The 15,495-nt window shown below is 37.1% G+C and overlaps 1 protein-coding gene across 1 annotated transcript in view; it reads right to left on the bottom strand.

Moving 5' to 3' along the window:
- The window catches only part of TMEM131 (transmembrane protein 131), a 101,209-nt gene that overhangs the window by 20,386 nt on the left and 65,328 nt on the right, over positions 1-15,495 (bottom strand). Inside the window, exons 14-28 of the mRNA XM_030472331.1 lie at positions 15,212-15,365; positions 14,939-15,109; positions 14,497-14,607; positions 14,276-14,410; positions 13,706-13,810; positions 12,275-12,361; positions 8,414-8,566; positions 8,178-8,253; positions 7,968-8,085; positions 5,770-5,908; positions 5,553-5,662; positions 5,111-5,177; positions 4,036-4,187; positions 2,623-2,765; positions 834-1,020 (exon numbers count right to left, since the gene is read on the bottom strand). Of these exons, the coding sequence (XP_030328191.1) occupies positions 834-1,020; positions 2,623-2,765; positions 4,036-4,187; positions 5,111-5,177; positions 5,553-5,662; positions 5,770-5,908; positions 7,968-8,085; positions 8,178-8,253; positions 8,414-8,566; positions 12,275-12,361; positions 13,706-13,810; positions 14,276-14,410; positions 14,497-14,607; positions 14,939-15,109; positions 15,212-15,365 (1,908 nt within the window). The remainder of the gene's footprint in view (positions 1-833; positions 1,021-2,622; positions 2,766-4,035; positions 4,188-5,110; positions 5,178-5,552; positions 5,663-5,769; positions 5,909-7,967; positions 8,086-8,177; positions 8,254-8,413; positions 8,567-12,274; positions 12,362-13,705; positions 13,811-14,275; positions 14,411-14,496; positions 14,608-14,938; positions 15,110-15,211; positions 15,366-15,495) is intronic.

Raw genomic sequence — 15,495 nt, 5'->3', positions numbered from 1 at the left:
CAACTGAAAATAAGTTTTGACCCTATCTGTTACAATAAAGCTATCGATGCAGTAAAAAAAAAATAACAGCAGCTGTAAACAAGCAATGGAACTGACCATTATGTGAGCTATGAAGTTTTTAAGCACTTCACCTTTAAGTTACAACAGCATGCCTGTTCAAAAACATCACCCCTACATTCCTGTCTCACCACAAACTAGGATTGTTGCAGAAATCCTAGTGAAGCTTCTCTGCCTGCAATATCTTGTATATCCTCTTGCAGAGCAGAAGCATCTTCTGAACTGTTTAGATACTGTACTCTGAATAGTTAACTTTACATCCAAGCAGTTAAAAAGATCAGTGTTTGGTGCAGAGATCTTTTACAATAAAAACTGACAGAATTAAAGAATTATTATCCTTAAGGCAACAGACAAAACATTTAAGACTGAAATGCTGTGCAAAACGGTAATAACCCTTAGACTAAAGGCTCTTTTCTACATATTGCTACACAACAAAGCCATATGTAAATCCGTATCTCCTGTGCATTCATGACCCAAGTGAAGGAGATGTATAAAAACTCCATACAGTAACACTACTCCAACTCAGTAAGTTATACTCACTAAGTAGTAATAAAAGTAATACTATAGTTAGTCATGCAAACTTGAAGTTATTTAAAAATCATTGTAAGAAGACAGAAAGATGTCATGTTTTAAGTTGTATAAAAAAAACCTACCAAACTCTCAAAGCTTAAGTAAAAAACCTCAGAATTTAACCAGCAGAGTTTCGATCTGAAGCAGAATAAGGTATACACAATTCCTAATGCAAGATTCCATTTAGACATGAGAAAAACACTTACAATATGACAATGTCTTTAGAGGCATTGGCGCTTAGTGCAAACTCGTGACAGTTAACTACTTTAAATCCGTATCCTTCACATGTGTAGCCACTGATTTCCATGGTTTTCACATTAATCTGCAGCTGCCCTGTGTTTTCCACTTTAAATGTTCTTCTCAGTGTGAAATTTGGTTCTTTGTATTTCATTTCTAGAAACAAACAGCAGAAAGTGGTTAGTGTTGTGCTAGACAGATATCCTTCACTATATTCAAATTCTAGAGCAGAAGAGATCCTGTCAGTACTGTAGCAGAAAAGGGGACTAGTGAGGCACATGGAAATCTTTACGTAACCTGCAGGAATGTATCTCTGCAGCCAGACTCTCATCACTGTCAAGGTAGGGAACGTGTACAATTCCAGAGCGCTCTAACTCACTGGGGACAAAACAGAAACCTCCAAACCTCTGACAGCACTGCTGCCTCACAAAAAAAACCAAACCCAAAACAAAACATCTAAGCTGTAAAGTTCTTTGATGTACTGCTCAGTAGCCTGGTATTCTCTAAAAGTCCCAGCATGAGGAGAACTAAAACTTACTCTTTCATGTCTTAAAAGTAAAATCCATGGCTGAGATACTGTCCTGGTTTTGGCTGGGATAGTGTTACTTTTCTTCCTAGTAGCTGGTGCAGTGCTGTGTTTTGGCTTTAGTTTTAGGATAATGCTGACAACACACCAGTGTTTTACTTGTGGCTAAGTAGTGCTTACTCTAAATTAAGGACTTTTCGGTCTCTCATGCTGTGCCAATGAGGAGGGGCACGAGGAGCCAGGAGGGAGCAGAGACAGGACAGCACGTCATGCCCAGTATATAAACTGGGGAGAGTCACCTGGAAGGCCCAAATCGCTGCTCGGGTCAGGCTGGGTATCGGTCAGCGGGTGGTGGGCAATTGTACTGTGCATCACTTGTGTTTTTTTCACTTGGCTTTTATTCTCCTCCTCCCTCCCCCCAATAATTATTATTATACTTTATTTCAATTATTAAACTGTTCTTAGCTCACAAGTTTTACCTTTTTTCTGGTTCTCTTCCCCATCCCACCATAGGGAGCAGGGGATGGGGAGTGAGCAAGCAGCTGCATGGTACTTAGTTGCCAACTGGGGTTAAACCATGACAGCTACACATATCTTATTAGCAAACAGATCCCTGAACCACAACATGTAAGAGGTAATGACTAAACTTTACGTGAAGTTTTCTTACTGATCCCTCAAAAAAAAGCAGAATAATCTCAAATGATAATTAACATGGCACTTTACAAATACGCCTGGAGAACTGCAAAGCAGCAAAAGAGAAACATCTCCATGCCAGATACAAGTAAGCCTCTTTTACCAGTTCCTTTGGTAATACAGGTACTCTTAGCTGTCCTCTCAGAAGGAAACCGGGAGCCACAGAGCAGAAAACCCCTGACCCCAGAGTAGATTCTTGTTGGGATCGAATTTTCATCAAGGAACATATCCCATGTTTTTCCCCGATGGCTATGTGAATAAAGATTCTGAAGGCGTGAGGGGAAAAGAATAGACAGAAAGTTCCATCTGTGATCCAATTTGTCTTAAATTTAGGCATTGGATATTATCCTATCAAATACACTAGGATCTTCACCTCCTCTACTTGAATTTTAGTAGATGAAGGGCTTTTGTTTCTTCTTTCCTAAATGACTTAAATTTCTGGGGCACTAGAAAAGGAAATGTATTTCCACACATTTCAAGTTGTACATGTAGAATGCAATTTCTTTTCTGTTCAGCATAGCAGCCCAAGAAATACTCACTCTCTGAACAGTCTTTTAATAATGCTTCTGTGATTTTAAAGCGTAAAGAACTTCCTGGACCAGGAGGTTTGCCTGCAACCTTCAAGCTCTCAGTCGTTCCCTGTCCTTGTACCATTATGGCATCTATTACAGTCAGATTATTTCTGTGTACAAAGAAAAAGGGGAAACATTCATAAAAGGATTACGCAGTCCACTGCTCCTGCAAGCTTCTACACAGACTATGAAGTTACATCCCAAACCTAGAGGACAGCAGTATAAGCAGTTCCACACTTAATTTCCCACAATATGGAAGTAAATAGTGAGGGTCTCAAACATAGTGTTTGCAAGACAAAAACCTAAGAAATCACAACATAGCATGCAAATAAAAAACCCAATGAAGTACTAGTTAAATTTCATATTTCAACATCATATTAATGCATCACACCTGATACAAAAGTGAAATAGTTATTCAAACAGAGCTTTTTACTAGAAAGATTGAACTTGCATTGCAGCTTAATCTTGCAAATGGCATCTATAACTACAGTCCCTACTTTCAAGACAGCACAGAATGTATTTAAGAATTCAAGTCTCCAAGTACTGGTGGATGAAAAACTGGACATGAGCTGGCAGTGTTCACTTGCAGCCCAGAAGGCCAACTGCCTCCTGGGCTGCATCAAAAGCAGCGTGACCAGCAGGTCGAGGGAGGTGATCCTGCCCCTCTGCTCTCATGAGACCCCACCTGCAGCACTACATTCAGCTCTAGGGCCCCCAAACACAAGAGGGACATGGACCTGCTCAGCTGGGTCCAGATCAGAGAGCTGGAGCACCTCTTCTATGAAGGCAGGCTGAGACTGTTGGGGTTGTTCAGCCCAGAGAAAGCTCCAGGGAGACCTCATTGAGGCCTTTCAGTATTTAAAGGGGGCTTATAAGAAAGATGGGGACAGACTTTTTAGTAGGACCTGCTGTGACAGGACAAGGGGTAATGGTTTTAAACTGAAAGAGGGCAGACTCAGATTAGATACGAGGAAGAAACTTACAATGAGAGTGGTGAGACACTGGCACAGGTTACCCAGAGCAGTAGTAGATGCCCCATTCCTGGAAATATTCAAGGGCTCTGAGCAGCCTGATCTAGTTGAAGATGTCCCTGATCATTGCAGGGGGGTTGGACTAGATGATCTTTGAAGGTCCCTTCTAACCCAGACTATTCTAAGATTCTGTGATGTCGATTATATATTTATATTAGAAAATACGTACTGAATACAGTTTAATTACTATAAAACATATCACAATTACATTTAATCTTTATGCAAACACATATGATTCTGTATCATTGTAAAAGTGACAGTTTCTTATTAACAGCTAATCAAGAGTATGATAATATATATAAGTGAAAAACATCAGAAAAACCACTCATTTTTTAAATATCTACCATACCTGATAACAATTAATGATGAAACAGTTTTATTAAGAACTGGAGTGAACTTTACTTTGACAGACTTTCTCTCACCAGGTTTTAGTATTAGGCTTAAAACTGAGTGACGAGCCATTCCCTTTGTAAGTCCTGCAGTGCTCTGTAGTGGCTGTACCTTAAAAGAGTAGGGAAAGCAAAGTGACATTTTTAAAAATAGGAATTTTTTACATATATTTGATAGAAATTATATTATTTTAGTTAGAAAATCGGTCTTGTCATAAAGAAGTGTACTACCCAATGACATAATGGGCTTTTTTAACCAGAAAGTCTGATAGCACATCTATTTTCCTACTTACTAGTAAACTATCTGTATTTATTAAGAAGCAGAACACAAGAAGACAGAAATGAGCTAAACTACACCCATGTGGATTCATAAAGTTCTAGTACAGGAGAGAGTTTAGAAGTTCTTCAGTGTGCATTTAAACACTAAATTAGCATTAAGCCATTATGTAACATTTTCTACCCTCAAAATTTTCTGTTGTTAAAATATTTTGGGAATATATAAGGGGGAAATGCAAACAAAGTAGAAGAACTATTGAAAAAAGTGTATTTTGCGAAGTTTGCCTTTAGACACTCTAAGCACTGAGCTGTTAATCTAAACCAAAGTGCAACTAGAGGGGAAAAGGCGTGTACATTGCGTGAGAAAGTGTTCAGGATGTGGCATGCTCTATATAAGAGTACGCACTTAAAGTTGTCCGCAAACCCTGAATCACCTGAAGAATGAAGCAATGGAAAACTCAATACTCTGCTAATTTTAGAACTAGCAACCACTACACTGAAGAAAATAAGCTGGTATCAGTAAAAGAATAATTAAACGCAGTTTTCCTGTAACTTCCACAACTGTATTATAACGTAAGCATACAGAAAAAGTCACGCTTTAACTGTTACATCTGAAGAAATACTGCTTTTCCCAATTTCCTGAAAGCATCCAACAAAAGCATCACATTTTTCACATCTGAAGACACATACAACTGAACTCTTATTAAAACATTAAAATGTCTAAATTTAAAAGTATAAAGAATGTATTGAGATACTTACACAGTTTCTGAAGACCTGGAACTCTAGAGTCCTCATATTGAAATTAGCTGGCTTACTCAAGTTAAACCTGAAACAGACATATATTTTGTTTTTTCTCTGGATCAGGGAAAATAATGACATACTTGCATTTATGGATTTTACCTATCTATGGTAGGACTCCAACAACATGCAGCTGAAAGGATCATTTGATTTTTTTTACAACCCTCCCCACATCCATCAAGTTAAGGAAGAAATTTAACAAAATTTTAGCTCAGCAAAAAATACAGATGTGTGCTCAATGGCAATCAGCCTAGATTCAGTTCTCAACTGGCCTCATGATTCAATTCTACAAGTGGCCAACACTGTAACTGCCAACGCAGCTGCCGAATACTGCATGCAATTTTTGAAAAATGTATTTTGCTGCAGAGTGAGAATGCCCAAAATACTCTAAAACAATACTTACCGTTCTAACATCTTATCAACAAAAGTGGATGGGTTAGAATACAGAGCTATAGGAAGGAACTGAACATGCACAGGAACATCAGCTGGATTCTCTAGAAAAATTTCTTCTTCCTATTCAGAAACACAATTTTTTTAAGTTTACATTAGGATGAATGTAATTAGAAATACTTATTAAAATGCAGTGCCTACAAAATGATACTATCAACAAAATAACTTACTGAGGAACTGTTTGTGTTGGTAAGAGGGAAGCTTAGATGGCGTGGTGAACTAAGCATGGATGGCCAGGCCATTTCTGCCGTAATTTTCAGCCGGACATCCTTCTGGAGATCTGTGTCTACTTCAAATACAGCATTCAGTCTGGAGAAACAGTTATACAACTTACTTTACAGGAAGGAAATCAGAAAAGCCTGGAAAAATCTGAGGGCTTAAAAGCACACTGACAACATTAGTTTGAGAAATAGCACAATACATTATATTCATATGCAATTCAGAAACCCATTGAGCTCTGCCCATATGTACTGCTATTAAAAAGCACAACAGAAACCACCAAAACATGCTATAAGAGTCCAACCCAAAGATTCTTAAGATATTCTCTATGAAGTATTATTATCAACATCCATCTATTCATTCCAGATTCTGTTATGGCCTTTTACAGATAAAAGTGAGCAGAAAAATATGGTGTGCTTATGCACTGCATCACAAATCTTTTGGTATTTGTATTTCTCCTGAATCACTGCTCTCTGGACAGTGATACAAAAATTTTATCTTTCATTAGAAAGCACCTAGCTTCTACTATTGCAGAAACAGATTTTGAGAATATAACTGAGATTCAGATCGGTAAAAAAAATAACCCAAAATACATTTGACGATTTGCAAATGTATAAAAAATAGAAAGGTAAAATATCAGTCCTGCTACAGTCTTGTTTCCAACACAACATCCAGACACCCACCATCCACAAAACATATTCTGCCTGCGCATGTGTAATGTAACGAATACATGGAATATCTGTGGAGAGAAGGGATGCCATCCAGTGGGACCTTGACAGGCTTGAGAGGTGGGCCCGTGCACCCATGCTCATGGCAGAGGCTTGAAACTAGATGATCTCTAAGGTCACTTCCAACCCAACCATTCTGTGATAATATGTGCCTATACTTCTGCCTAACAAATCTGAAGCAAAGCTGACCCACTCACACTTGGTGCCAGCTACTATTTCCATCAGTGAATGAAGTTCTTTGCTATGAACCCACCTCTGTAACAGACTTGGTTCCTGTTCTCTCCTACAAGCTCTCCACCATGAGCTGAAACAAGACTAAGAGAATTGAGTTCTCCAGTCAGCACAACAGATGAAACACTAGACTTCAAACCTAAAGAAGCATTCTTCATAGAGAAGAAATGCCCAAGTCAGAACCTCTCTGTATTCGGAAGGAGCAGTTTCTCCTTTGCTGAATGCTACCTTGGTTAATTTTAACTCTCTTCAAAAGCATTACATATTTTAGATTATATATTATATTGAATAGTATTAAAGCATTGTATATTATTCTAGCTAGAGCTGCTACTTATTCAGTAGTTTTTAATAGAATTTTCCTTCACTGTCCTCTTACTGTACGTAATAGGACATTCTCGAAGTTAAACAGCTTTTGTTTAGATCAAATTTGTTCAGGAGTTACTAATATAGCATTAGAACAAAAAAGTGATAATGGAGGTATGCTTTAGTTACTCTATTTAGCTATGTACAGTCTTTTTGTTTCTCCACAAATAGGCATACGGTTTTGGAAAGGTAGTCTGGATGCTATCATCACAGAAGACACATGCCCTCATTGTTAATACCAACTCTGTCTCTTGGAGATTAAATCACTTTATGCACGAGAAGGCAGATGTTTAAAAGGTATACAGCAGCCTACAGAGTTTGACTTTTCCTGAGTATTAAACAGCAACCATTAATCACCCTCTATTTAGCAAATCTCAAGGAAGAATACCAGACAATTTGATCATTCACTGAAATGCAATAATCTCAGAATAGTAGCAATAGGAAACCTTATGAAATATTAGAGGGATATTGAGGTCACTACTTTAAAATGGATTAAGCAGGGACACTGTATAAACATTATAATCTGATTTTGGATATTTTTGCAGAGCAGAGACTGCCTTGCTGTTGCCATCTTTTCAACAACGCAGCATAATCCAGTGGAAGGTAACTCTGCGTATGGCGTTTGACTTGAGGAAATTACTACTGCTTTCTAAACTTTTAAAATATTCTCATTAGAGGTTTTGCAGAGAAGGCCAAGTAACTCCTTCTTGGCCCCCTCTCAAACAGCACTGCAATGTTAAGGAACCTTGTATTTTGCAAAAGCACACATAACATAGAATTATCTTGTGATTTAAGGCCTGAGAAAGTAACAGGGATGAAATACTTACCTATGGCTTGAGTTCTCTTTAATTTCTGTCCATTCTTTGAATAAGTTCTCATGCAAATCCCAGTCAGAATCCCATGCATCTTCTTGCATTGCTGTGCTGTGCTGAGCTTTAGATTCCGCTTTAAGAAATAATGCAATTTTAAACTCTTCATGTAAAATCACTGCTTACAGAGAAAACATTAAGACTTTTATTGAACTAGAAATTACTTACATTTAGATAGAAAAGGCAATCCTACATAACAATGATCTCCACATTGTAAACCAGGATCAAAATAAATATTTGCAATCTGCAAAACAGGTAAGAACAGATCAATTAAGAAACAGCATAGTAAATCTAATGACCAAAGGAAAACAAAAGAAAGAAGATTTCTGATGACCAATGAAACTTAACATATGCTATATATAAGAGAGAACTTGTAAACATGTAGAAATGAGGCATAAACAAACCTTTGACTTTTTTCCTGGCTCTAAATCTTCTTTATTACTTCTTAGCCTCTTATAATAAAACCTTACATCCTCTGTCAGGGAGCGGATGTGTTGTATTTTCACTTTCTGAGAAAAGGAGTTCATAATGTTCAGGCTCTGGTGAACCACTTTCCCCTAAAGAAAAGAAAGGATGAAAAAAGTCTGCACGATATGCATATGTATTCACTTACGCAGGCTGGCAAAGGCCACAGCAGAGGTGAAATGTTAAATTGAGATTTTTTATTATGCTATCTTAAAAAAAAAAAAAAAAATGCCACTTGTAACACTTCAAGGTAAGTTTCTGTCAAGCTGTAGTCTCTCCTCCATCTGCTTCCAAACACAGTTCAACCCTCTTTCAAAATTAAGTACACCTTAAATGTCTTGAAGAGCTACGACAAGAGTTCTGCTTAATCAAATCATGTTAAAAAAATAGCAGAGGAGGAATGGCAAAAGAAAACTTCTGTTTTCTGAGCCTCCTATTACAAAAGGGAAACAAGCTTCTTGTAAGAGATCAAGTATATAGTTGCTAGTAACTAGAAAGAACCTGAAAGGAACAGTAGTGAAGCTACAGGTTACAAACCCTACACGTGACAGCGGGCATTTAAGAACACAGGTACAACCCTCCTTCTCACTCCCATAGAACATGTAGTTTAATTGTTTGTCACAATCAAGATCATCACAATGCTGAAGCTCTCCCCCTGCCCTCACTTGTAAATCAATGATTCTGTGGCCATGTTTTTCACCTTATCTCAAAACCCAACCCTGACAAGTAGAGAGTAAACAATAAATAAAAACCAAACCAAACAATAAAAATGCAACTCAGGGCCACTGACAAGATTTCAGATTTATATGAACTAAAGGAATACAACCAAATTTAACTACTCAAGACTATCTTCTAATGAAGATGACTAGAGTTTCTCATGTTCCCCTTAAGATCAATACTTTTAGCTTTTTAAAAATTTCTCTAAGGTCAGGACTGAAGTGGAGAGACGGGAGAGATGCACTTTTGCAGGCTCATAATTTGTCTATAGCCTCAGGAAACAGTCACATACTGTAACAGTCTCAACAATAGCAACTGCAGAGGGAAAGAAACTACAAGAATAAATCTCTAAACAGTATAGTCTTGTTAAGCTGAATAGGAGGTATAGCTGAGCTTCATCTATGAAAACCTATAAGTAACAAACTACCATCAACTGGGTAAAATAAAGGTTTGTTAAGCTCTGTAGAATAAATGAACAGTATTTTACTAAGACCCCAGCATTCAGACATGAAACAACAGATAAGGGAAGAAGACTTTACCCCTCAGGAATAAGAAAAACAGAACAAAGCTACTTAACATACAGGTCCTCAAAGATGAGCTTTGATCAGGGAAGAGTTGAGAGGGAGCACTGTGAACTAAAAATGCCATTATAGAGCACAAGTCAGTGCAGTTAAGATCTGTTTAAATCAAGACACAGATCTTTACAAGGCCTGTATACACTATCAGTGTACTGCTGACAAACTTTGACAGAATACCAGAAATCATACTTAGGTGCAAATACACTAAAAACATTAAGACCGCAGTGGGAACTGGGCAGCTGCAAGAGGATTACGTCCTAGGTACGAACTGAAATTGAGTGTTACTAAAATTGCAGTGCCTAGTTATTCCTGGACCTTATAGCTGTCAAATGCCTCTACCGACACTGAAACAAGAAGAACTGATGCTATTTTAGGCTTATTTTCATAAGTAATGGAGGCATTACAGAACAACTAGATGTAAGAATATCATAAATTCAGTGATCACAAGATTAGTTTTAAATGAATCTAAGAAAAAGGAAGACCGCTGTCAATGTTCTCAAATATCAAAAGAGATAATAAGTAGTAAGTAAAGCTGACTGCTCTGAAAAGCTTGGGGCTTGAACAAAGAAAACAGTCTAGAATATTGTCAAAGGTGATAATTACATCTGAATCTATACCCCCGAACAAAATGCTGGAAGCCAAAGGTCCCCTGAATGAATAACAACATGCAAACGTTACTAGAAAAGAGCATGAACCAGTAAAAACCACAGCAGTCTGGGGATGAGAAAGAATGACGACAGCTGTGTCTTAGGGGCTGAGCAACAGGTGCTACAAGAAGTAGTACCTGCCAAAACAAAGGAAAAAAAAAGCTGAGCAAGACCTTGGGCATATACTAAGATACACTAAGAAGCTCTTTAGCCATTCCAGTTAGAATAAAATAAAGCAAGATTTTAAAAAAATTAATTCTTTATGGCCCAAAATGGAACAAAGTCTTTTCATGTGGCATTCAAGAGGGACAATGATCTTGCCAGGAACTGGGATATATAAATTAGGATACAGAATATAGAAATTGCTCTCTCTTTAGTGAAAGGGAAACAGACCTTTAAGTTATTTCAGTTTATCAAAGGCTTATCTAGCAGCTCATAGATGAGGTTACAGAATACAGTAGTCAGTGCAATAAATATCCATATAATGGTGAGGCCATACAGCCAAGCAGAAAACACAGATCCTCAGGACAAAAAAGAACAAGCGATCTTTGCAACTATGCGCATGACCATTTGACCTCAAGAGTAGCAAAAGACTTCAGAACAATTTGTGAAGTGGGAGCACAGAAGGGAGATAATGGGGCAAACGTAGCAATGATTTACTGAAGTCCTGCTGCCTGACCTATCTTCCTCCGATGAGACTACTGTGTTACTTTGTCAAAAAATTACCATTTCTCTACTAGACATGAGGTAAAGTATTTGGTAAAGTGCTAGTAAAAAATTACTATTTGAGAGTGCACAAATTGTAAGATACGCAGGGAGATACTAAGGAGCTACTGGAAGAGGAAGTGAGGACAGGGGGTGCTCTGCAACAGATTGAGACTATGCAGGACAGACAAGAAACAAAAACTGTTTCCACCAGCATGCATGGAGTTAGTTTTATCCTTTCAGAAAACTGCCATCTCTATCTCTTTTTGCTACTTCCTCCCCTCCCCCCAGTTTTAAATCTGTTGATTTTCCTATTATTTTCCCTATGATTTTCCATCATATTACATTCCCCACTAATCAGAAAGTCACAAAGTTCAGACTTCAATGAAATACCACCTGCAAAGTCAATATGCCTTGACTGCCTATGCTTCTGTCGTTATGCTGAATGCCAAGTGAGAACAAGTATAATCTGGCCAATAGCTTACTGCCTGCGTCTGCAGCCCTGAGCAAAGAAGCTGCTTTCAGCACTCACTGAATAAACACTACTGCACGAGCAGGCATGAAAATAATCATTACATACTTTGGCAGAGAGCTGCAGACCCACATGGCTTGCTTGATTTCTTGTTCATGTACTTTACCATGCACCCTCATGAAGATCTACTTTCAGAGTGGAAGCACTACAGTAATACTTCCACAGAGATCAAGGACTTATACTAAAACATCAGTTAATTAACTGACTTTGTTGTCTTTGGTATTACACCTGAATTTGAAAAACATATTTGTGTAATTTCATCTCTCTCCTACTCTTGGTGTTAAAGAACATGGATTAGTAACAACTAATCCACATAGCTGTGACCACAGCTATGTCAGAATGAAGCTGCAAAGAAATCAGGTTTGAGATCATATTGGTATTCCAAGATCCTATTCAAGTGGTCAGAGAGAGGATGCAGGGATAACTCATGTGAGGGGAAAAAAAACCGCCAAAAACCAACCAAAACAAAAAATAGTGACAAACTGAACCATAACAGTTCAGTAGCGCAATCGCTCCAGCAAATTGACATGAAACAAATCCAGAAAGTGGTTTCTCTTGAAGAGAACAGATAAATAAGAACACAGCAAGAAAACATTAAATGCTATGACCCAACCCTCTTACCGGAAAAGAAGGTGGAAGAAAAACATGTTTTGGGGAGCAGGTCAGCGAGCCTACAGCAATCACTGCCTTCACTGGTATGGTTAAAATCTGGGGGAAAAAAGAGCAAAAAAGTTTAGAAAAAGGACTTAAACTTCAGCCTTTAATCATCTCTTCCACTTTTAAATTGCGTAGAATAACAACCCCTTGAAATTCTACAATTAATGTAGTCTAGGTTTATATACTCATTTAGAACATGAAGACATGAATTAAGATTTCAATACATCATCATATTCAGAACAGTCACTCCTTATCACCAGGAAGCACACCTTTGCTCAGTCATACTTAGCACCATTCTATATGTAAAACAAAAGCATGGTTAAAATATAAGCTCTCCAGTGGGGCATTAAGTAGGTCTCACTTCAATCGGGCTTACTTTGTTGGAAAACAGAAGGATAACATCTTTGAAGTAAATGAGTATGAGGGAAGACGACAACATAAGTAGTCATGGTGAGACCTTGAGATAGATATAGACTTAGAAAAAGGAATGTGAACAGGGTGGCAATGAGATCCTTTCTGTGTATTATTAAAGCTGTATTTATATAGCATACGTGTATATATATATATAAAGCTATATAAATATAGCTTACACAGATTCTGTAACTGAAGGGTCACACACCTGTATGAATATATATTAAAAAAAAAAAAAAAGCTTAAAAATCTCAGCTACCTGGCAGAAATTAGGAATTTCCCCTTTTTTGTAGCTTCGTCAGAACCACATAATAAGTTATGTAGTTTTCTAACTTCATAAGCAGTGTTGCTTTTTCCTACATGTATCACCCAAAGATATTAAATACAGATTCCATTATGTATTAGAATCTCTCTCTTCTGCAAAATAATTTAACAGGGAAGGCATAAAAAGTTGAGAATTAACTGGTTTTTCTTCTCTCCCTTATTAATCTTAGTGTAAGGACTCTGTTTCATCAACTGTCAGCAAACTACAATTTCTCCAAAACAACTTTTACACTGGGTTTTAACAAAAAAACCCCTTTGAAATTATACCTCAATTTCAGTAAATGATAACGTACCCAAAAGTACATTGTCAGCATGTGTTATGCCAAAAGATCCATGCATTGATGCTTTGAGCATGTGTCAAGTCATTGACGAACCCATGCTTCTAAACATTGGGTCAGATTTAAATGGATATTTCTGAAAGCCAGATGAAAATCATAATGAATATCATTCTTTATTCCTTCAGAGAAGACACAGCATAAGTAGCATTACTGTTGTTTGATGCAGGGTTAACTTGCAGAGATAACTTGATCTCCAGAGCTCCCTTTCAACCTCAACTTCTCTCTATATTGCAATCTGCCCACTAATACAACTCTTAAGGCTTCACACTTGAAAACTGAACATATCATATGGGCAACACTCATGAATATACAACCAATATACCTCATAATCTGTCGTGATTTGTACAGCTCCATCATGAATTCCTTCAAGTTCTTTTGCTATTAGTTTTACTCTAAACACAGCATAATAACCCGATGCTAGTATCACCTGTAAATGGTAGAAAAAGAGTATTCCATTAAATGGAAAGAAAATTCACTAAAAAACATACCCAACATCCTCTTATTTAAGCGAATCAAAATCCAATTGAAACAACTGTCAGTGGTAAAAAGAAAAATTCAAACACGTAATATACTAGCACAAAAATTATTGATTCCTGGAGGTGATAAATTCCACTTCTCCCAGATAAATGATGAGCATCACCCAAGGGTATGGAAGTTATTGTTTCTGAGGCTTTCCCTTTCAAAATCCAACTAATCTGAACATAATACTGCTTCCTAAAAATAAATCATTAAAATTCTATATGCTTTATCATAGTCAAATTCAGACAAAAATTAAGAATTCTTACCCTCCCTCCCCTCTGATAAAACAAAGCTGCAAGAAGCTGCACAGATTTGTGTTTATTTTCCCCCCTCCTAAATCTAGCTTTAAGCAACAATTCAAAGGATTACTTACTGAAGACTGATCGGACGCACTAGCATTTTGTAGCTCATGGTGGTTTGCAATTATTGTTGTTCTGTTTCCCTTTTCAGTGGTTAGAAGTTCTACGGCCAAACCATCCCCTATAATATGCCAACTTTTTATAGCCAGCTTAAAAAGAACAAAAGAGAGTGTTTTCAGTAACAACACTGACGTAAATTTTTTAAAAGGCAAAGTAAAAATAAATCCAACCTTACCTCTATTGGATTGCTGTTGATGACTGCAAATAAAATGCTGGTAGCTTCTGTTGCACTCAATATGCCAAAATCTATAAACCGTTCCTCGGTTTTTGGAGGCAGCACAAAGTACTAGAAAAAGTGATAAAGGAATTTTAGCATAAGCCAAATAAAAAATGTGCTCAAACTCTAAGCTCATTAACAAATGCATTAATAAATCCAATACAAAAGTACTGTGACAATCTCAAAATTTTATACATTTTGTATGTAAAACTAAAGGGAACAAAAGAAGAACTTTTCAGCGGTAACCAAAGCTGTTTAAGGAAAGAACTGGTAAAATCGTTTTCAAATTAAAAACCCCATCCTCCCATAAAAATAGAATAAAGAATTAAAACCAGTCCTATGAAGTCTGCCTCTAATTAGACTAAAATACCTAAAGAAAAAGAAAAGCGAAAATACTTACATCTAAAAATCCTGTGTATGCTCTGACAGGTAGGTGAAATTTAGAAGCATTGGTGATAAGTAAAATATTATTATCTATATGAACAGATGATGTGGAAGGCATAAAATGAAGTGTAAAAATATATCTGGATTCATTAGGCGGAATTAAGACTGGTTTACTGAAGTTCTGGACCTAGATCAGTGAACAATGAAGATCAATGTTACAATTTAACAAAATGCAGCACATTTAAATATTTACTATTAGGTAAAAAATGTTCACTGAAATGGGGCTTACTTTAAACATTGGTTTTGCTTCTTCTGGTAGCACAACATCATGTATAAGGACTGCAAAACTGAATGTGTTAGTTAGATAGATCAGTCTTTCCACAGAATCAGCAGCACTGTCACGGATGTGAAACAGTGTGGCAGCATGATCAAATCCTAAATATCTATTTAAAACAAAACAATATGAGAAAAATGAAGGCTTCCCTCAAACATAGAGTGTTTTCCTTGCACAAAAGACTAGAATTCATTCAATACAACAGCAAAAAAGGTACATATCCCACTGCATGCTGCAAC

Source organism: Strigops habroptila, chromosome 2 (assembly GCF_004027225.2).
Source record: "Strigops habroptila isolate Jane chromosome 2, bStrHab1.2.pri, whole genome shotgun sequence".
NCBI lineage: Eukaryota > Metazoa > Chordata > Aves > Psittaciformes > Psittacidae > Strigops > Strigops habroptila.
This window is presented reverse-complemented; position numbering and strand designations above follow the sequence as displayed.